General features: G+C 44.4%; 1 protein-coding gene across 3 annotated transcripts in view; it reads right to left on the reverse strand.

Moving 5' to 3' along the window:
• slc25a21 (solute carrier family 25 member 21) overlaps positions 1 to 21751 on the reverse strand; it is a 92748-nt gene that overhangs the window by 18102 nt on the left and 52895 nt on the right. For all 3 annotated transcript variants that reach the window (XM_056426839.1, XM_056426840.1, XM_056426841.1), the window contains 2 exons: positions 16225 to 16273; positions 1528 to 1611 (listed from right to left, as the gene is read on the reverse strand). In XM_056426839.1, coding sequence (XP_056282814.1) covers positions 1528 to 1611; positions 16225 to 16273 — 133 coding nt within the window. The remainder of the gene's footprint in view (positions 1 to 1527; positions 1612 to 16224; positions 16274 to 21751) is intronic.

A 21751-nucleotide genomic window follows, 5' to 3' on the forward strand; every position in this document is an offset into this window, starting at 1 on the left:
TCTGTCCACTGGGACTCCCTCTCTCTCTCTCTCTCTCCAACTCTTTCTTTGACTTTCTCTCTCTCTCTCTCCAACTCTCTCTCCCTCAACTCTTTATTTAACTCTCTCTGACTCTCTCTCTCTCTCTCTCCGACTCTTTCTCTCTAACTCTCTCTCATTGACTCTTTTTTTCTCTGTATGACTCCCTATCTCCCTCCAACTCTCTCTCTCCAACTCTCTGACTCTCTCTCTCCAACTCTCTCTCTCTTTCTCTCTCACCAACTATCTCTCTCTCTTTCTCTCTATCCAACTCTTTCTTTGACTTTCTCTCTCTCTCTCTCCAACTCTCTCTCCCTCCAACTCTTTATTTAACTCTCTCTGACTCTCTCTCTCTCCGACTCTCTCTCTCATTGACTCTCTCAATCACTGACTCTTTTTCTCTGTCTGACTCCCTCTCTCCCTCCAACTCTCTGACTCTCTCTCTCTCTCTCTCTCCGAGTCGGGCCGACGGTTTAAAAGATCTGGCATAAATTCAACGGCATCATCACGTGTGACATTTGACAAACATTTTATTGCGTCAGATAAAAATTCATACCATCCTCGTCCCGGAGGGACGCACCCAGACGGTGTGTGTGTGTGTGTGTGTGTGTGTGTGTGTGTGTGTGTGTGTGTGTGTAGCTTCCTGCTAGCGCGATAGCCGCAGCCAGTGGGAGGATTTCCAACCGTCCCCAGCCGGCCTCTCGCTCTCGCTCACTCACACCTCGCAGCAGATCAACTTTATATCCGCCGTAAAGCTGTCGGCTCGCAGTAAACCGAGCGAGTGGCAAACACTTTCCCTGCACCTGCACTGTCTCACGGTGCTGTCACAGCGCGGAGGAGGAGGAGGGAGCACAGCGGGATGAAGCCTGCAGCCGCCATCTTTTTTAACGCCGGCGTTTCCTCTGCACAACATTTTTTGATGACAGAGAATATAAACCAGGGTTCATACACATGGTGACCAATGGATTTCAAGGACTTTAAACCAAATTTTCATGAGCAAATATTGGGTGAAATCTCGGTGCATACATGACACAAATGAATGAGAGACAATAGTTTGATTAAAAGAATAACATATTGATATAAATGTTTATTCTTTTAATCAAACTCTGCATAAATGAACATATGAATACAACACATTTTCATGATTTACCCCAAACTTTAGGGACATTTTTTTCAAGGACTTATCCAGGCCTGGAAATATTTTTTTTAAATTCCATGACTTTTCCAGGTTTTCCATGACCGTATGAACCCTGTATATATACTCTCACACGGAAGCTACACACAAAATATTTCATGTGTGTAAATTGAATTGTTTGAGCGTAATTATGTTGGCAAATGTACATTTCTTCACCATCAGATTGAGTATTGCATATTCCATCGAGTTATTCCATTAAGTTATTCCATTGAATTATTCTATTGAGTTATTCCCTGCGTCCATGAAACAGGAAGTCGGACTAACTCGTGACCTTTCGTGACCTTTGTCGGAGACGCCCGTAGAGGACGACCTACCCCTCGTTGCGGATGACGGTCCGGAAGCAGTCGCTGAGGCTCTTGTAGCTGTTGGGGTCGCTGGTTCCTCTTTGGATCTGGAACCTGCAGAGGACAAAAAAGTTCACGTAAACATCACATTGTTGTTACTTTTCTTTTGTTTTATTGCACCTTATTGTGTAAATCCCTTTCATCCGCTGTGTTCCCCCCTCTGCTCAGATGAGAGGCTCCACCACGTCCTCCCGGCTCACGGGAGAAGTCAAACATTTATTTAACCCAACCGATCCAATTAGCCGCCCGACTCCCCAGCAACCCGCTGTATGCCCTGGTGTATATTTGGAGGGATTTTCTCCTATCAACCGTGACCAATTATTTTCAACGGTTTCTACTTCGAACACGTCTACCTGTGTCTTGGACCCCATCCCGACGAGGCTGCTTAAAGACGTTTTGCCTTTAATTGGCGGCTCTCTATTAGATATTATCAATGTGTCTCTGCTAACAGGCCACGTACCACACTCCTTCAAGGTGGCTGTTATTAAACCTCTCCTGAAGAAGCCCACTCTGGATCCAGAGGTATTGGCTAACTACAGACCGATCTCTAACCTCCCCTTCCTCTCCAAGATCCTTGAGAAAGTGGTCGCAAATCAGTTGTGCGACTTTCTACATCATAATAGTTTATTTGAGAAATTTCAATCAGGATTTAGAAAACACCACAGCACCGAGACGGCACTGGTGAAAATTACAAATGACCTCTTAATGGCAGCAGATAAAGGACTCCTCTCTGTCCTGGTCTTGTTAGACCTTAGTGCTGCATTCGACACCATTGACCATGACATCCTGTTACAGAGACTGGAGCAGTCGATTGGCATTTCAGGCACGGCACTAATTTGGTTTAAATCCTATTTATCAGATCGATCTCAGTTTGTATTTGTAAACGATGACGCCGATAACCACCAACGTTAATCACGGAGTTCCACAAGGTTCTGTGCTTGGACCAATTTTATTTACCTTATACTTGCTTCCTTTGGGCAATATTATCAGGAAACACTCCATAAACTTTCATTGTTATGCAGATGACACTCAACTATATTTATCGATAAAACCAGAGGAGAGCAACCAACTCTGTAAAATTCAAGCATGTCTTAAAGACATAAAAACATGGATGACCTGCAACTTCTTGATGTTAAACTCAGACAAAACCAAGTAATTTTAATCGGCCCTGAGCACCACAGAGATCAATTATCTGGTGATGTGGATTCTGTAGACGGCATTGCCCTGGCATCCAACACCACTGTAAAGAATCTTGGCGTTATCTTTGATCGGGACTTGTCCTTTAACTCCCACGTAAAGCAAATCTCAAGGACTGCATTCTTTCATCTACGTAATATTTCAAAATCAGGCACATCTTATCTCAAAAGATGCAGAAAAATTGGTTCACGCGTTACATTTCGAGACTGGATTACTGCAACTCCTTATTAGCAGGCTGCTCTAATAAATCTCTTAGGTCCCTCCAGTTGATCCAGAATGCTGCAGCTCGTGTTCTCACTAAAACTAAGAAAAGAGATCACATCACTCCTGCACTAGCTGCTCTGCACTGGCTCCCAGTAAAATCAAGAATCACTTTTAAAATTCTTCTTAACCTACAAAGCCTTGATTGGTGATGCTCCATCATATCTTAAGGAGCTTGTCGCACCATATTGCCCCACTAGAGAGCTACGCTCACTAAATGCGGGACTACTTGTAGTTCCTAGAGTCTTAAAAAGTAGAATGGGAGCCAGAGCCTTTAGTTATCAAGCTCCTCTTTATGGAACCAGCTTCCAATTTCAGTCCGGGAGGCAGACACAGTCACCTCGCTTAAGAGTAGACTTAAGACCTTCCTCTTGACAGAGCTTATAGTTAGGGCTGAATCAGGTTTGCCCTGGTCCAGCCCCTTGATATGCTGCTATAGGCTTATAGCTGCCGGGGACGCTTTAGGATGCACTGAGTACCTATCTCCTTTTTCTCCCCTTAAGGATGAGTGTTCATCTCTCAATCACACGCTACTAACTCTGCTTACTCACAGGAGTCCTTTTGACTTCACGCCTCATGGGGTCATCGGACCCTATGAGACGACATAGATCCTATCTGCCTGATGGATCGCCTGCGTCGTGGAATTCCTGCTCATGACTACGCCACTGTCCTGTTGAGACTCCGCCTCCTCCTCCCCACCGCCATCTGCCTGATGGATCGTGGAGGTCTCCATCGTGGAATATGCCTACTATGAACTATTCATACACTCTGTCATATTCATTGAATGTATTTTAACTCTAAATCTGTCCTTCTGTACACATTACATCTATTGCATCTGTCCATCCTAGGAGAGGGATCCTCCTCTGTTGCTCTCCTCCAGGTTTCTTCCCTTTTTTTCCCCCTGAAGGGTTATTTGGGAGTTTTTCCTGGTCCGATGTGAGGTTTTGGGGCAGGGATGTCTATGTGTACAGATTGTAAAGCACTCTGAGACAAATTTGTAATTTGTGAAATTGGGCTATACAAATAAACTGAATTGAATTGAACCCGGGCCCTTTTTCGCAGCGAGCTTTTTTTCTCCGACCGCTAACATGCCAGTAAGCCAAATGTAACAGCTCTTTAGTTACGTGTAAAAAATGTTATATGACGGAGCCGGTTTGGAAAGGAGCTTTTCTTGTGTCGAAAAACACACACGCCGGTACCTCCCTAATAAAAGGCAGAGGAGCTGCGTGTAAATCCTTTTACACGAGAGACCAGCTGGGGGTGAAAGAAGGAATATAAATATATATATACACGGCGCCTGTTGGAGATGAAGAGTTCCAGGTATTGAGAGGATGAGAAGAGATCTCGTTGCATCCTGCCACGTGGGAAACACGACCAAAACGAAGAACCATCACCTACTGAAGAACCATTCTTTTATTATTTCTTCTTCTTTGAGACACATAAATAGGTTTTTGAAGAACTATTTAAGGAAATGGTTCTTTAGAGAACTCTGATTTGAAGGGTTCTCTGTGGAACCAAAAATGGTGCCTTGAAGAACCATTTTGTGAAGGTTCTTTGAGACACCTTTATAGGTTCTTTGAAAAACTCTTTAAGGAAATAGCTCTTTAGAGAAACCTGGTTTGAAAGGTTCTCTGTGGAACCAGAAATGGTTCTTCTATGGCATCACTCTGAAGAACATTTTCTCTTCCAGATGGCACCTTCATGTTTCTGTGTGTACGAGCAAGTATTGATTAGTTCACACGGACGCCAAGAAAACCGTTTGATGAGTAATTGAGAGTTTAATAAAACACGAGGAACTAAAGCATGTTGACGCACGATAACCTCGAGGAATTATTAGGAGGGGAATAATTTCTTCAGGGATTCTGAGGGGAAAGAAACAGAAGTGAAGAGAGTAAAGAGGGAGTGGGGACAAGAGAAAGATCCCCCCCCGCCCCTCATATGGCTTCAACTGCCAGGTCACAAGGTCAGTAGTAAGTCGTCCACGCGGGTGCCTGATGGGGCCATAAAGGGCCCCCAGGTTCCAGTGTGGGGGGGAGTTTAGTGGGGTGAGCGGCCTTTCATATCGCTAACAGATTAACATCTTAGAGGGGTCCCCTCCTCGAAATCCTGTTTGGTCGATTCCCAAATAGCTTGTAACCCCCGTTCCTGAAAACCAGTTAAAACAGCATTATAAATAGATGTCTGACACCATATTAAAAGAGAAGAAGAAAAAAGAGGGACCAGAGGTATGAGATGCTGGTGGAATACGAGGAGAGTGGGGTTCAAGTACCCGGAAGATTTAAGACGACTTGGGCTTGTAAACATATTCAAATCTTGGCTTAATTAAAGGCACATGACGCTGGGGTCAAGGATGGAAGGGGTCCTGTCCACAGTCTGACCCCCCGGTCCCCTTTTGCTTTTTGCCTTCCTCGACCCCCAAAACCCGGGCCACGAGAGAGAGAGTGGGGTTGGCGAGGGCCGCGGTCCGGTTCCAGCCCCTTGTGACTCCACCCGTGACCCCGAGGGTCACCTCATTTCCTCATGAACCCTCTCCTATCCTGCCATAAAAGCCGAGGACCAAACGGCAAGGCCAAGGGAGCGGGGAGATAATGGGGAGGACCAGGAGAACTCGTGGCAGCGGGGGGAACCGTCGGGCCCCTTGGCGAGGAAGATGCTAACGTGGCTTTTCACGGTGGACCCAGATCTTTTAGTCAGTCCAGTTTGAAGGATTTCTACAGACAAAAGGCTCTAGTTTCTGTTTTATAAAGCCCCAGAGTAAGAAGATATACCGGTTGGCTGAAGAAGGGCACAAGATGGCCTCTATAGGCAGAGCCCCCTTGGCCTTGGGAGTCGGGCCATGGGGGCATCGTAAAGGCTGCAGACCGGAGACCCAGAGGGACTTCCTTAAAACACATAGAGAGCAAGGCCTTCAATCGTCGGTGATACAGAGGTGACGAGATCTGAGAGTTCATCAAGGGTACTCCGGGGTGAATAATCCCGGAGACCTCGCCCACCGTGACCTCCACCGCCTGTAAAAAGGTACAAATTCTAGACGTCAAAAAGGTAAATCAGGGCGGAGTCGTTCTTTTGTATTTATTTTTAATGGACGGGGGAGTCCGCGGCGGTTTTGAGGGCCTTTACAAAGCCGTGTCCGCTCCCAGACCCCGAGTGGTAATGGGCTCGAACCGGGGGGGCCCCCCGACGAGGCCGTCACCCCGCAGAGGACGAGATGTTGAGGTGAGGCTCATTAATGACGGTGTTAAAAAGGCCTATGGGAAAAGGGTTGATCAAAAGGCAGAGGCTTGATGGGTCTACTTTTAAAAAAAAGGGGCCAGTCATGCTTTTTAGGAGATCTCTTAAAAATGTGCCCTATTAAATGAGGGGTATTACCTCAATGGCACATTTTGACGACGTGCTCATTTTGGATTTTAGGATCCAATAAGGCCGATATGAAATCATATTTATAGCCATTCAGACAGATCGACACACAAACTAAGAGGTGTTGACCCGACCTACAGGTAGCTCATCTCATGCCATATATTACGCTGTAATATTTAAATTTGTGCCATTCTTTTCCCCAAGTATGAACATTGTGATTTATTCGTATTTGGACCGCTTGCCACAGCGAGAACCTTGATCTACTGATTTCTCTCGGAGCGTTTTGAGAACAAACCCCCCAAAAAATAGGAGAGAAACAAAATATACGATCGAAGTGAATCGCCGAGGGGGAACGGCGGAAACGTTTCGTCGATTTCTCACGTTAGATCTGAAGTGCATGAGACAATCCAGAGGGCGACATAAAGGGGGGAGGAAATCTATTTTTTACAGCCACACAATTAATTTTAATGAGCGGGATCATAAAGACGGTAGAAGTCCATTGCATTGGTACACGAGGTTAAGAGCACTTTCAACCGACCTAAATGGTCCAACATGGCGAACGCGGCCAATCGCGTCTTGAAGTCGTCCGATCGCGCGTCGGGGTTAAAGAGTGGAACCGTAAATAAAAAGAAAGGGCTTCCCCTTTGGATCTAATGGCCGCTTGTTGTCAGTGAGTAAAACGTGTTTGACGACTAAAAACAACATAAAACGACAAGTGTGACGCTTTTGGTTATTTATTTTTAAAAAGGGGGTTAGGGTACACAATTCTTTTTTTTTGAGGGCTGTGTGGTTTGCAGTGTCAAATACATAGGATGCAAATCCTGCACAATAACAAGAATATATATATATATATAAATATATACATATAAAGAAAATTAGAATAAAGTTCTTTATTTTCTGTAATGCAATTAAAAAAACAAAAATGTCATGCATTCTGGATTCATTACAAATCAACTGAAATATTGCAAGCCTTTTATTCTTTTAATATTTAATATTTTTTAATTGCATTACAGAAAATAAAGAACTTTATCACAATATTCTAATTTTCTGAGACAGTCCTGTATATATATATATTTATATATATATATATATATATACATATATATATAAATAAATACATATGTATAAATATATATATTTATAAATATGCATATATATAAAATATATATACATATATTTATATATAATATATATACATATATATATACACACATATATAATGTATATATATATATATATATATACACTACCGTTCAAAAGTTTGGGGTCACTTAGAAATGTCTTTATTTTTCAAAGAAAAGCACTGTTTTTTCAATAAAGATAACATTAATCAAAAATACACTCTATACATTGTTAATGTGGTAAATGACTATTCTAGGTGGAAACGTCTGGTTTCTAATGAAATATCTCCATAGGTGTATAGAGGCCCATTTCCATCAACTATCACTCCAGTGTTCTAATGGTACATTGTGTTTGCTAATCGCCTAGAAGACTAATATCTGATTAGAAAACCCTTGTGCAATTATGTTAGCACAGCTGAAAACAGTTATGCTGGTGATATAAGCTATACAACTGGCCTTCCTTTGAGCTTGAAGTTTGAAGAACAAAATTAATACTTCAAATATTAATCATTATTTCTAACCTTGTCAATGTCTTGACTATATTTTCTATTCAATTTTCAATTCATTTGATAAATAAAAGTGAGTTTTCATGGAAGGCACGAAATTGTCTGGATGACCCCAAACTTTTGAACGGTAGTGTATATATATATGTATTTATATTTTGATAGCAACATCAGTTTGAAGGGCAAAATGTTTGAGTCTGAACGGGAGGAGGCCAATAAAGACAGAACCCGACCTCAGAGAGAGGAAAAGGGAAATAAAGTTGAGGGTGGGGGGGGGGGGGGGGGGAAATGCAAGATGGGGAGCAAGAGGGGAAGTGATAAACCTTTTTGGGTGCTTGTGACACGACGGGCTGCCAGAAAGCTTGATCTGGACCAGGCCGGGTTGGGTTTCACCGGCACCGCGAACCCCGGGTTCTGGAGCAGGTAGGCAGGTAAGGCCGGTGAAAGTGCTCCTACGCTCTATGGATTCGTTCTCGCCTCCCGATAAATAAATAAAACGATTCGGGATCAGTTTGCCGGTCCAGATGTCTGCTCATATACCGTGACCTCTGTGACCCGGGATCAGCCTGTGTTAGTGTGTTAAAGCATGAAAAGAGAAGCATAAAACAGCGTCAGGACAGGCTCTATATATATAAATATATATATATTTATATATATAGGAAGGGCAGAGACTCAGACTCAGATGTTTTGAGCATTACACACTTCTACTTGATTGACAGATCTATATGTTAAAGAGAGGACTGCAGCAAATTAAGAAAGCTGCTAATGCAGTGGAGCGCACTGGGGAAAAAAACTAAAACCCCCAGTATACACTTAGCTGACATTTGCAGTAAGTGGTTGTATAACAAAAAGGATTTCTCGGGTGTTTAACCTGGGGTCTCTTAACCCCTGCCAAACGCCATTAAACTTAAATTACGGTGCTAGCGTTTTCCTTACGGGTACATCGTATGTAACGTTACACTTTAACGGATCGAACAGTAAAAAAAAAAAAGCAACATAAAAAAAAACGAGCTTATCCAGAGTTCTGCAAGTATTACCCATAAAACTTTATTTAAAATAAACCCGCTTCATATAATTCCAATGTAGGAGACAAGGTGAGAAAAAAAACCAGAAGCCGGGCCAGACGAGTCGGGGTCAGGACTACCCGGTGGGAGACGGGTCCCGGGCCAGCGACGGTAACAGACGCTTTGAAGTGAGCGGAGGCTGCGGGATCTTTGGGAGACTTCCCTGACAGCAGGCGACCGCTGGCTATAACACAGTGAGCGCCGAGACAACTGCTTCCAGAGAGAAACCCGAGAGCCGCCGATACCTCGCCGACCTCGGCTCCTCGTTATACACGCCATATAAACATCTGGAGCTGGATGCGTTTAGGCGTGGCCTCGCACTCATTTAGACTGGGAGCAAGAGCGTTTAGTTCAACCATCTCCCAACATGGACGAAGAGGATGAAGAGGGATCTCCGAGTCAAAGGCGACCACGACCGTTATCTCTCTCCTTTCAGCCCCTCCCAACATTCATCGGACATGTTCATCTTTCGCGGGCAAATATCACGACTCGTGGTCATCAACTTAAGGCCGGTTCAGTTTGACTTGGGCGACCAATCGGATCTCATGTACCGTAGATCGAGCTGTCTTTAAGTGCATCGCGAGGGACAAGAAGCATTATGGTTCCTTCTTCTTCGGGCAAGGAACCAAATATGGTCACTTCCGTGATCTTGATTTTCTACCTAAAAACAATATTATTTTATTTTTATGTCACCACAGTAAATACAAGAATTGTGCGCTGCTCATTGTTTTACAGTCTGATGAGCAACTTCAGATGTGAAATTGGAGTTGAGCGACGTTCAACCGAAACCTTCTCGAACGTCATAAGTCAGCACGACTCCGCCAACGCTGTATTCTGTATCCTTTTTTTAATATAGAGATTATGCAAGCAATTATAAACGAGCTTGAGCTCTGATAATAATAACTTGATTTTTATAGCACGTTTAACCCTTGTGTTGCCTTCGGGTCAATTTGACCCGATTCAATGTGTAACCCTCCTGTTACCTTTATATTTACTAACATATTTTACCCTTGAGGTCAATATGACCCCAGCTATTAAAATCTCCAGAAAATTATTAGAATTAATATTGTTTTCCAAGTTTAAGTGTGAGGTACTTTATGTTTGTTTGTTGACTACCTAAATATCCCTTTAAATAAATAAAAAAGTTGATGTTTGTTGACTCCCGAAAGAACACCGACATTAAACATTGAATCGGGTCAAATTGACCCGAAGGCGACAGGAGGGTTAAATATTGAATCGGGTCAAAATGACCCGAAGGCAACACAAGGGTTAAAAAGAGAGTTTCCAAAGTGCTCGACAAAGAACCTTCCAAACCAGGGTTCTTTAAAGAACCATTTCCTTAAATACTTCTTCAAAGAACCGATAATGGTGCCTCAAACGAAAGAATGGTTCTCCAGTAGGTGATGGTTCTTCGAAGAACCACAAAGCCTTTTACAGAACCATGTAAGAAGATAACTGAAGTGTCAAGAGAGACGCGGAGTGTTTACACACAACAGCGACAACAAGGAGTCTCACCGTGGATTATTGTGTCCAGAGAGAGCGAGGGGCAACTCCCGCAAGGGCGAGAGTGTGACTTATTTGTTCCCGTTGTCGTTTGGCGCTAAGCTCTTCAGCGTCAGTCGGGTTCAACACTTCTTAAGTACAGATTATCACAATTATCACAACTGCTCTGGGGGGAGAAAAGAAAAGAAAAAGAAATGGGAAATAGATTGCGCCAAAAAGCAAAGCGAGACCACATGCTGGAGACCACCGCGATGTTACCCACTGCGGCCTGAAGGTCACATGATGCCGTTGTCCCGGTGAAAATGACTCAAAAGTGCAAAAGGCTGCGACACGACAGGGTCGGGAAAGAAAGAGAAACGGGGAGATAAAAGCTGGATGAAAAGGACGGAGAGACGAGCATGAGAGTAAAAAATAAAGAGAGCGGGGGAGGGGGGGGGGGGCAGCGCTGTGGTTGTAACACAGTCAGGGTCCAGAGAAATGAAAGCACACGATGCCTCCACTCTGTAATTAGTGGAGTGGAATGTGAACCCCTTCACTGATAATGATTACAGGTGCGACACACACACACACACACACGCACACGCACACGCTAACACACACACACACGCTAACACACACACACGCCAACACACACACACACGCTAACACATACACACACACACGCTAACACACACACACACACACACACACCTCAACCCATAGTGAAATCTCTCTTTTGGTCATCATCCATTTGTGACTGCAGCAACATCTGTCCCGACGTTAAAAGTAATGGGTTGGGTTTTAAAAGTGTATTTTTCTGGCATTTTGCTTTTATTAGAAAGGGCGACACTAAAAACAAAAAGGTGGAGCAGAAATGACGTTGGCGGGTTACATCATACGCATCGTATAACCCCCGATGCTTACGGGGAGAGCGCGTCACATGACTGTGATCACGCCATTGTTGTATTTATTGATCTTTATTCTCCGTCGTTCTCATTGGCAGATTTTGGTTTCTCTTTTTTTTCTTTCGCGTTGAAATGTTTTGATTTGACTCTTAGCGCCGTCCTGGAGGTATGATTGGTCAGTGTACGTTCGAGGGGGCGGGACTTAGCGAAGGGTGAGTCTCTTAACAGCCAAAAGAACCCCAACTACGCTCAACTACTTTTTGTAATGACCCTAAAAAATAATGATCCTGAAAGAATCCGGGAAAGTCTAATAACATTTAAACATCTCTGGTTGTGAAGTCGTTAGCCGTTAAAGGATGTGCCTTGAAAAGTATCCTCATATCTAGCCGTCACTAAACTATATTATAGTATAGTATTACTGTATTCCGGCAGTTTCATTTGAACAAATAAAACACATAATAAATAAAAACCCACTCCTCGTGTACAAATACAAATGTGGCACCAGTTTTACTGATGTAATAAAACATATATGACTACTCTACGTGCCTTGACGTCATTCTTTACAGAACCTATCAACAGACAGTATTTGACCGTAAGTTTATCTTCTGTGATGGGATGTGAACTTTGACCTGCATGGTGGGTCCAGGTGGGTTCAAGGACACTGCTACACCCTTTACTCTCCGTCACACTGCTTCCTGCCCCGGCACCACAATGCAAATCATGACACGTGGCTCAACGTGGATGTAACTCCTGGGGCCGCTGGGCCGGTGGGTTGAAGCAGAAGCCGAATTATGATGATGTCATCAAAATGTCTCATATCTTCAATCTGATTGGCCAAATAGATTTAACACATGAGGCGTCCGCTCTCACCCTCACTGGTGCAGTGACGGAGCTCGCTCCACCCGAGACGTGCTGCTCGCCTGGTGTGTTTTTTGGCTTTACACAGAGAGAGAGAGAGAGAGAGAGAGAGAGAGAGAAGAAGTCTCGGCCCCCACATTCTGCCAGCGGCCCGGAGGGGATCCGGAGGCCGCCTGCCGACCGCTGACTCCACCGGCTCCTTTACAAGGTGGAGATCGGCCATCGGGCTGCTGGCCTGCTGTTTGAGGGCCGTGTCAGGGATTCCTCCAGAAGTGCACCGGGGTTCACCAAGCAGTTGGAAGGGGTGTGTGTGTGTGTGGGGGGGGGGGGGGGGGTGCGAAGCCTTTGGGGGCCGTCCTCAGCGCCGTCACACGTTCCACACGGGAAAAAATAAAGACTGGACGTCATCTGTCAAAGCCCTCATCAAAGATCACTTTCAAGCCCCCCCGTGTTGGACACACTTTCATGCATGCTGTGACCAAATGGAGTTAGCGTTGCCATGGATACCGCCACGAGCACAAGGGGCGAAGTCCTCCAGGTTTTTCCAATCAGGCTTTGAAACGGGCTAACTGGCCGCCGACCGACAGCCGTGTCGTAGAACACCGTTTACGGAGTCGCATAATTCAGGACAAATCGCTCTGAAGACACACGTTGAAAAAAACGACGTCACGCGACCGCTCGACGCGTTGGACGACAACGTTCAGAGAGAAGGGGTGACGACGGAGTAGTGGTCAGCGGGAGGAGAAACTGGATGTAGAGGGAATATCAGAGAGAGAAGGAGAGTTATTGCACAGGAGACATCTTCTTGGGGCATCGGGTGACGGAAGAAGCACGGACATGAAGGAGATGTGGTTTCACTCTTTTTGTGCGCCGGAAGTGAAAGTCGGGGTGAAAACCCCTCAGATGAGTGTCGGTTGCCCCTCGCATGAAAAACACACATTAAGGGTGGAGAGAGCTCCGTGTAACAGGATCTGGACATGAAGGGGGAACGACTCGGGCTCGGTGCAACTCCTCTAATGAGAGGGGAGAACCTGATCAGAGTCAGATGGGGGTGTGCCCCCGAGCGAACAGCCCCACCCCCTGCAGAAAGTGCCGCCCGACACCCTTTGTTACCTCCAAGTGAGCTGAGACCAGCCCGTGAACCATGTAACTAGGCGGTTTCCAGGTTAATGAAAAGCCGTAACTTTCGGTCCCACTGTGTCTCTTTTTCTGCTCAACCGACGAACCAGCTTTCACCCACAATGCATCTCCCCCCCCCCTCACACACACACACACACACACATTCCTGGGGAGGGTCTGGGGGGCAATCAACGGTTTACTTTGTGCCGAGAACGCTTCACATTTGTACGTAGTCGGGCTGACTCTTTCTTGACGGTTTCCGATGGGAAGCTGCGTGTGTGATGACGGTCTTGTCCTGAAATGTAGAAATAGTTCACAAAGACAAATATTTTCTCCAACACGCCACGCTGAAACATTTTAGGGGCTGTTTTTTTTAATTTACCGCCATCCAACCGGATTGATTGACAGAGAGTTGGGTCGATGAATAAATACCGAAGGGATCCTCTCACGCCTCGAAAATAGAATCTCTTCGGGGTTTTCGGTCTGTTATTCACGACAAAAACATTTGTAATCTAACTCCGGTTTAAAATTAAAAAGGCCACTTCACACTAGAAGTGCTGCCCATTAGCCATTTTATGTCTCTAGCGTCCCTGAACTCAGCGGCATGTATAAATGTGTTGTGCGTTCGGACTCTTTCACAACCATGAAAGAGGGATTGGTCACGCTGAAGGAAGGTGGGCTCTGCAGGAGGCCCTCAGATGTAAGATAGATGTACTTGTTAGCGGAGGTGAGTTACCGGGGTCACGGCTCAACTGGTCAGCGGGCGACGGGGAGTAAAAAAAAGAAAGAAAGTGCAACAACAAAGGTCCGAGTACGTCTGCCGAGATGTTCACTTCCCATCTTTAAAAGGCGACGTCCAGTGTGGTCAAACGCCTTCTACACAATCAAGTCGCTTTCACATAATTAACATTTATAAATAGTCAACATTTTGTTTCGGTAACGCATTATTAGACACAGATTTTCATTTATCTGCCAAAAACAATAATTTTGTTGGGTGAATCAACCCCTTTTCATTTAAAGGAAATAGCTCCAGACATATTTTTGATTCATAACAGTACTTAGCTCTAGTGGCCTCTATCCCATAATGCAGATCATTCTAGCTCTAACATGCACTTAGAGGAAGAGGAGAAAGATAAAAACCCTCCTTTGGAGAACAGGTCAACATCAGCAGGTATACGCATTTAGTCGAGTTTACCTGAAAGAAAAAAGGAAAAAGGAGAAAGAAAGGGGGAGAAGAAATCCCTTTGATTCTGAGTTGGTGGAAAAAAGTAAATTTACTCCAGTTGCTTGTTCAATTTGGACCGGTGGACATTAAAAAGCAGGAGCCGGTGCCTAATAAGAGCCATGCCTGAGCGAAAGAGAGAGGGAGAGGGAGAGAGAGAGAGAGAGAGAGAGCCAGCGAAGGTGTGTCTGACTCTCTCGGCTCCAAGGTTCCTGCTAATGGAGTTCAGCTCCCTCAGTGTCCCAATTAGCTGGTATGTATGCTATGTTTATGAATTCATGTGTGGATGTTAAAGTGCACATGCATAGTACAGCGCACACACACACAAAGACATATCGACACCCGTGTGGCTCGTTCCCTGAAAAATAAGCAGCAACCTCCTGTTGTTTCGACACTTTTTTTTGACATCATCTAAAAGCTCCCAATTAAAAAAAAAAAGGGAAAAAAAGAAGAAAGAAGAAGGAAAAAAGAAAAAAAGAAAAAAAGACTGTGTTCTGTTTGCTCATTTAAAAAACAAAAACAAACCCAGATCGCGACCGAAAAAAAGGAATCAATTCCCACGGCGGGGCCCCCCCTAAAAAGAAAGCCCCATCGCCGTGAAACACATGGTGACACAAACAGATAAACCTGTCCAATTTTTTAGAGCGTCCTTTTTACCGCTCTTTAAGGATAGGAGCGTTTTTACAAAGAAAATAAGAGGGTGCACTTTTAACCCTGACCCCAGTTTGAGGACGGGCGGGCGAGCGCCGTACCTGTAATAAACCCCACGGCTTCCACTCGGCGCGATAAATCACACCGCGGGGCCTTCAAAGTATCGAATATCGACTTAATACGCCAGCGCTTTTATCCTGGTGCTTCCCTCTCTGCTGCGTTCAGGTGGTGGCCAAAAAAACCGGCCTTCAAAGTGCAACCGTATTTTTCCTTTTTTCTCTGAGCAATTTATTTACCAAGAAACCTGCTGCCGTAAATGACAGAAAAGAGCAGCACAATTTAATGACGAGTAGTGTGTGTGTGTGTGTGTGTGTGTGTGTGTATGTGTGTGTGCGGGGGTGGGGGTCTTGGCCAGGCCTGTGAAAGACTATAAAGCTTTAGGAGTAGCCCACGACCTGTTTATGGCCGGCTGAGACACTGTGGAGCGAAGGCTCCTGATCACTCAGCAGCTCCAGACTGCTGCCGCTCTTGCGTAACACACACACACACACACGCACACAAAAGGAGATGCTGACACGAGCTATTAGAAAGCACTTAGAGTTCGCTTGGTGGCGAGTCGTCTTTTATTTCACGGGAACCTGCAGAAAATAAGTATTTCTTCTTAAACTATGTAATAAGGTAAAAAAAAGGAATGGATAAATGATGCATTTCATTCATCCACGATATGTCTCAAGGCTCTTGGCATTGCTGCCCACCAGCTGGGGGGGGGGGGGGGGGGCGCATATGGAAACTTTACGAAACACTGACCCAAATTCCCACAAAGAGGAGTCAAGGCAGATATGGATTTAATAAAACAATGAAATAAAAAAAAGCTATTTTTGTAAGACGGTTATGCTAAAATATGACTTCAGGTACGAGTCGTCTCACCTGGTCTTCACCACGTCGAGCGGATGCATCAAGCAGATCTCTACCAGGCCTGAGGGGGAGAGAGAAGTCGAGTTAATGAGCGTGAACATCGTTCATTAAACCTACGCTCATAATAAATAGTCTTGTAACCTTGGCACAGACCTCACTCGACTGCATGCTTCACTTATTTGGATAAATAAAAAAAATAAAACACACGAATAAATCATTTTCTTTCGGCTTCATCATCCTCATCATCTGAGCAGTAAAGAACATTTTTAACAGCGGAGGTGACGGGTTTTTTTTGTTGGTGTTTTTTAAAAGGTAAAAGCTTGAGTGCATTTTGTGCATACGTACAAAACCTTAAAGTTATAATGGCGCGTAAACTGTAACGTGGTTATGATGTGTGGCTCCGGGAGCTTGTAAATTACCATGAGGGTTGTAGTTATATTTTTCTGTGCTCACAAGGTAATACACATTGTTACCTTCGCATTGAAAATGTGGAAGGTTATGTTTTGATTGCCGTGTATTTATTTATTTATTTGTATGCGTGTTACTCGCATAACTCAAAAAGTATTAAACCAAATCGCATGAAATTTGGTGGGATGATTGGTTATTATCCGGGGACCATTTGATTAGATTTTGGGATCGATCGGATCAAAGGTCAATGTCAAGGTCATGAAAAGGTCAAACTCTTCTTTTGACCATAGCACGGTCAATTTGTATCCAATTGGCATGCAACTAATGCCAAAATGTTCATAATTCAATGCCCAATCTTGTGATTTGCGAAGGTATGCGCTCTACCGAGTGCCCATTCTAGTTTAACTCTGTTAAACGCAGGAAGGTATATTTGAAAAGCAAAACTCTGGGAACGCGTTACATTTAAAAAAGCTTTTTTTTTAAAGAAGCCAGATGAAAGTAACGCTGAATTGTATCTATTGACTCTATTGGACTTTATCTTCTCTGTGAAGCCATTTATAGTTGCAAGTTAACACGTTCTTGAGCAAAAGAATATGAAGTGTAGTCTCTACATCCAGCTTCTCAGATGTGAGGATTTGCTGTGATTCTCTCTGGTAAGTTATGCACTCGACAACGTTAGCGCCAAAACCACCAAACGGCCGATAAGAACGAGCACAACTCAAAGCCCTGCAGGACCAAACGGTGGGTGATGGCTGACAGTGATACTTAAAAGTGCTAATATACGGCAGTGGAGGTCATCGGATGCTTCTTCATGACTGTTTTTGTTTTATTAAGATTTAAAGTTGGACAAATGCATTCTTCTTCTGCTACCGACAAGACAGCCGGCGCCGGCCAATCAGAAACCAGAAACCAGAAACCTGTCGTGCGTCATCAACTCCGCCCGACTTAAATAGCCAACCTCCATGTTTTGAGTTTACTTATCTGTAATTTAAACTGTATCATAACTGTTCATACTGGCACCTTTCATGTTGTACACACAACCAGCTTCTGGAGAGGTGAGGTTTACTGTATATCTCCTCTTTCTGATTAGAGTGTTACTTTGTGAGTGTGTGTGTGTGTGTGTGAGAGCGTGTGTGAGTGTGTGAGAGCGTGTGTGAGTGTGTGTGTGTGTGTGTGTGTGAGTGTGTGTGTTAGTGTGTGAGAGTTATCCCTGCACTAGATCTCCAATGTCTCTGGTCGGTTCGTCTTTGGGCACAAATGATGAATATAAATCTTGACCTTTGAACCTTTGAGCCTCGCAGCATCTCTGATTGGTCGCGTACCTCTGCACTTAAAAAAAGGGCCCGAAGCCACCGACCAGATCATTCACGCAAAAAAACAAAACAAAAAACAACCCTCGACTAACATCAGCACCGAGCCGGCAGCTGGAGAATCAGCGCCGCCTCGCGAGGTTTCATACGTGAAGCATCGGGGGGGAAGGCCTCCGCTCTGCCACGGAGCCACGGACTCCATCAAGTCTGGGTTTCTTTACTCAAAATACTCCCTTCATCCATATTCCTGGTGCCGTGCGGTTCCTTCTGTGTGTCTGTGTGTGTGTGTGTGTGTGTGTGTGTGTGTACACAGCTGCAATATGGACTCTTTCTAATTGGCTCAATTAAGCACATTGTCTATTTTTTTTAAAGGGGGCGTGTCCTCTGGTGGTATTTTCCAGAGTGACTAATTATCAAGTCAAATAGCACAGGAAGAAAAAAAATCATGTTGGATCTAAATGTACGAACGGGAGGACCGAGAGCTACTACAAGCGAGCCGCCGAGCAGACGAAGGGTCAAAGGTCACGGGAGCGGCATTGGGAACGCATCAATAGGCCACGCAGTGTCGAGGAGGCGCGGCGCATCTCTCGGCGAGGTAATCAGATTGCACGTTGAAACCAAAAACCGGCTCGGTCAGCGGACACAGCGGCGGCGGGTAAAAAAGGGAACCGAACGTGCTCCGACAGGAGGGGGGGGGGGGGGGGGATCTTCAACGAGGGCGAGTCTCTGCAAACCAAAAGTAACGTTGTTGGAAAGCAGCGAGCGTTGGAAGAAATATTTTTGACTACATTTTACGACACGTTTACTTAAGTTTCTGTATTACTGAACTTTCCTACTCAGTGAGTGAAAAGTATTTGAAATGAAAGCTAGAATAAAAGGGGAAAAAAAATCATTTTAATAAACTATTAATGTTGGAGCTGGAGACAGATTTTAACTCCCATACTTCACATTACTCGTTGGTAGTTTAACACTTATAAATGAATATATCCTGCAGGAACTCAATCCAGATCTTACTTTTTAGAAGTAATTACATACGTAATAAAATAAAATGCATAACGTGCCTTTGAATGGAAACACTCAAACATTCAAACTGTCAATATATTTAGTTATAATCCAGCAATATAATCCCTGTTGATTTGTTGCGATGAGACTTTTAGGACCTACAGGCTACGGAAATAAAATCAGTTGGATCACCGATGCAAACTTTTAATCAAGTTTATTATCTACATTTTAAAAGGTAGTAAAACATTTTTTTTAGAAACATTCACACACACACACAAGATAATGGTGACGACATCTCGTTTTTTTTACGACAACAACCCTCCATTAATTATTAGTTGCACTGTTGCTGACGGCTACATTTTATTTTGAAGGCGCGAGCGTCTGCCATCTGTAACCTGGAAAGTTTATGAAATATAAAATAATACAGACGATAGCAGATTATCACGGTGGAGGTCACATGACTGCATTCCCATAATCAACAAGCGATAACACTAAAAGGAGGATACGTCACTTAAAACTATTCACGGTAGATGTCTGGGCCTCGTCGTTAAACCCCCGGATTACAGTGACTCCAAAAAGGCTGTAGGATACCCGACGCTCCTCATTCGAAGCTAACGGTAGTTAACACTCGTTGCTAATGAACAGGCTCCGCCCCCTCGCCGGGTCCAGTTCAGTTTCGGGGTGCGAGGTTTAAACGTTGTCTCCAGGATGTCCGTTGCAGGAGGATTAAGGGACGACAAAAGCATGAATGCAAAACTGGGCTGAGTCTGTTTGAGCATCAGCCTGACAACCGTCCACCTGAAGAACAGCTGATGGGGGGGGAGGACTTGACCTTTGCCCCACGTGTAGCGACAGCCTCGACACTCCCCTCGGACGAGTTTTCTTTTAGTAAAGTAGTGTAACTTTTAGTGATTGCCCTTCACGTCCCAGAATGCCTTCTGGCTGCTGCCAGTCACAAAGGTTTTGTCGGTGTCGCACGCGCGTGTGTGTGTGTGTGTGTAAGTGTGTGTGTGTGTATGTGTGACAAGAGCAACAGTTTAAAAAAATGTTCCGGTGGAGGAAAAAGTGAGAACAAAAAATGCTTTTGTGCGTCCATCAAGCGGCAGCGGAGGGCGTTGCGTCGATGACATCACCACAAAGGACGCCACCTGTCACCGCGTCACATCTTCAGCTCCGCAGCTCGCTGCTGGCGAAGCGTTTCATGGCCACACTCACAGCGACACGTTGCAAGTGGAAACATTACAGAGGACTTTCCCAGGTGTGTGTGTGTGTGCAGGGCTCCAGACTGCGACCAAATGGTCGCATTTTGCGCCTAAAATTAGACACAGTGCGAGTAAATTTTTCATCAACTCGCGCATGCGCGACCAGTAAATTAGCAGATTTTGTTTGTTTTTGTTATTAAATATTTTTGTTGCTGACAAACTTGTTCGACACTTCAGCCCACTATAGTTAGCGGCAATGCCTGAATGACTGGTTTGCTAACCGACATTAACTCCAGAAGAAGAAGAAAGGTTTTAAGATTTTACACAGCGGTGTCTCCTGTAAACAATGGACAATGGCGAAGCGGACTATCAGTTCGTACTTTCTTCCTAAACCTCATGATATAGAGAAGACAAATCCCGAGAATGAGTCCGACTCAGATTGTGAGGAAACGGTCGTGGTGAAAAAAGGCAGGAAATTTAGCTTTTGCGATGAGTGGCTGCGCGAGTTCACCTGGCTGAGGTATTTCAGGGAGACCAATTCAATGAACTGTACATTCTGCTGTCGATTCCCACAACATGCGGGGAACACGAAATGTGCTGATAAGACTGGCACTACACAATTAAAGCACGACACGCTGATCAAACACAACGCCAGTCTGAAACATCAAATGTGCCGCGACCTGTGCAATGAAAGTGCAGCTCCACTCCCAGTCGCATTTAGAAGACAAGAGGCTGCTAACCAGTGCGCCGAGGAGGCCGAATTGCTCTTGAAGTTTAACACGGCGTATTTCATTGCCAAAGAAGAACTAACTTTTACGAAATTTAAAGGCCAACTTGATCTACAAAGGAAGAATAGTGTAAAACTAAACGCAACATACAACTCGAACGGGCACTCGGTAGAGCGCATACCTTCGCATATCACAAGATTGGGCATTGAATTATGAACATTTTGGCATTAGTTGCCAATTGGATAAAAATTGACCGCGCTATGGTAAAAAGAAGATTTTGACCTTTTCATGACCTTGACCTTGACCTTTGACCAGATTGATCCCAACATCGAATCAAATGGCCCCCGGATAATAAGCAATCGTCCCACCAAATTTCATGCGATTCAAGAAGATTTTGACCTGTTCATGACCTTTGACCTTGACCTTTGACCCGATCGATTCCAAAATCTAATCAAATGGTCCCCGGATAGTAACCAATCATCCCACCAAATTTCATGCGATTCGGTTTAAATTTTTTTTTGTTATGCGAATAACACGCATACAAATAAATAAATAAATACACGCCGATCAAAACATAACCTTCCGCATTTTCAATGCGAAGGTAATAACGACACAGCATGCGCACAGTTTGTTGGCATCATCGCAGATACACTGAAACGGAAGACGTACGAGAAGATTAAGGACGCTCCTTATCTGTCAATCATGATTGATGGGGACACATACGTCAACAAAAGAGTGTGACATCATAGATGCCAGGATCCTGCAACAAGGGAAACCAACAAATGTTTTGATTGGCCACATTGAAGTGCAACATGCACATGCTCAAGGTGTGTTTCAAATTATGTTTAAACTCAATACAGTAACTTCTGAAGAGTTCTCTGTTGTGAAT

Source organism: Pseudoliparis swirei, chromosome 11 (genome assembly GCF_029220125.1).
Source record: "Pseudoliparis swirei isolate HS2019 ecotype Mariana Trench chromosome 11, NWPU_hadal_v1, whole genome shotgun sequence".
Classification (NCBI taxonomy): Eukaryota; Metazoa; Chordata; class Actinopteri; order Perciformes; family Liparidae; genus Pseudoliparis; species Pseudoliparis swirei.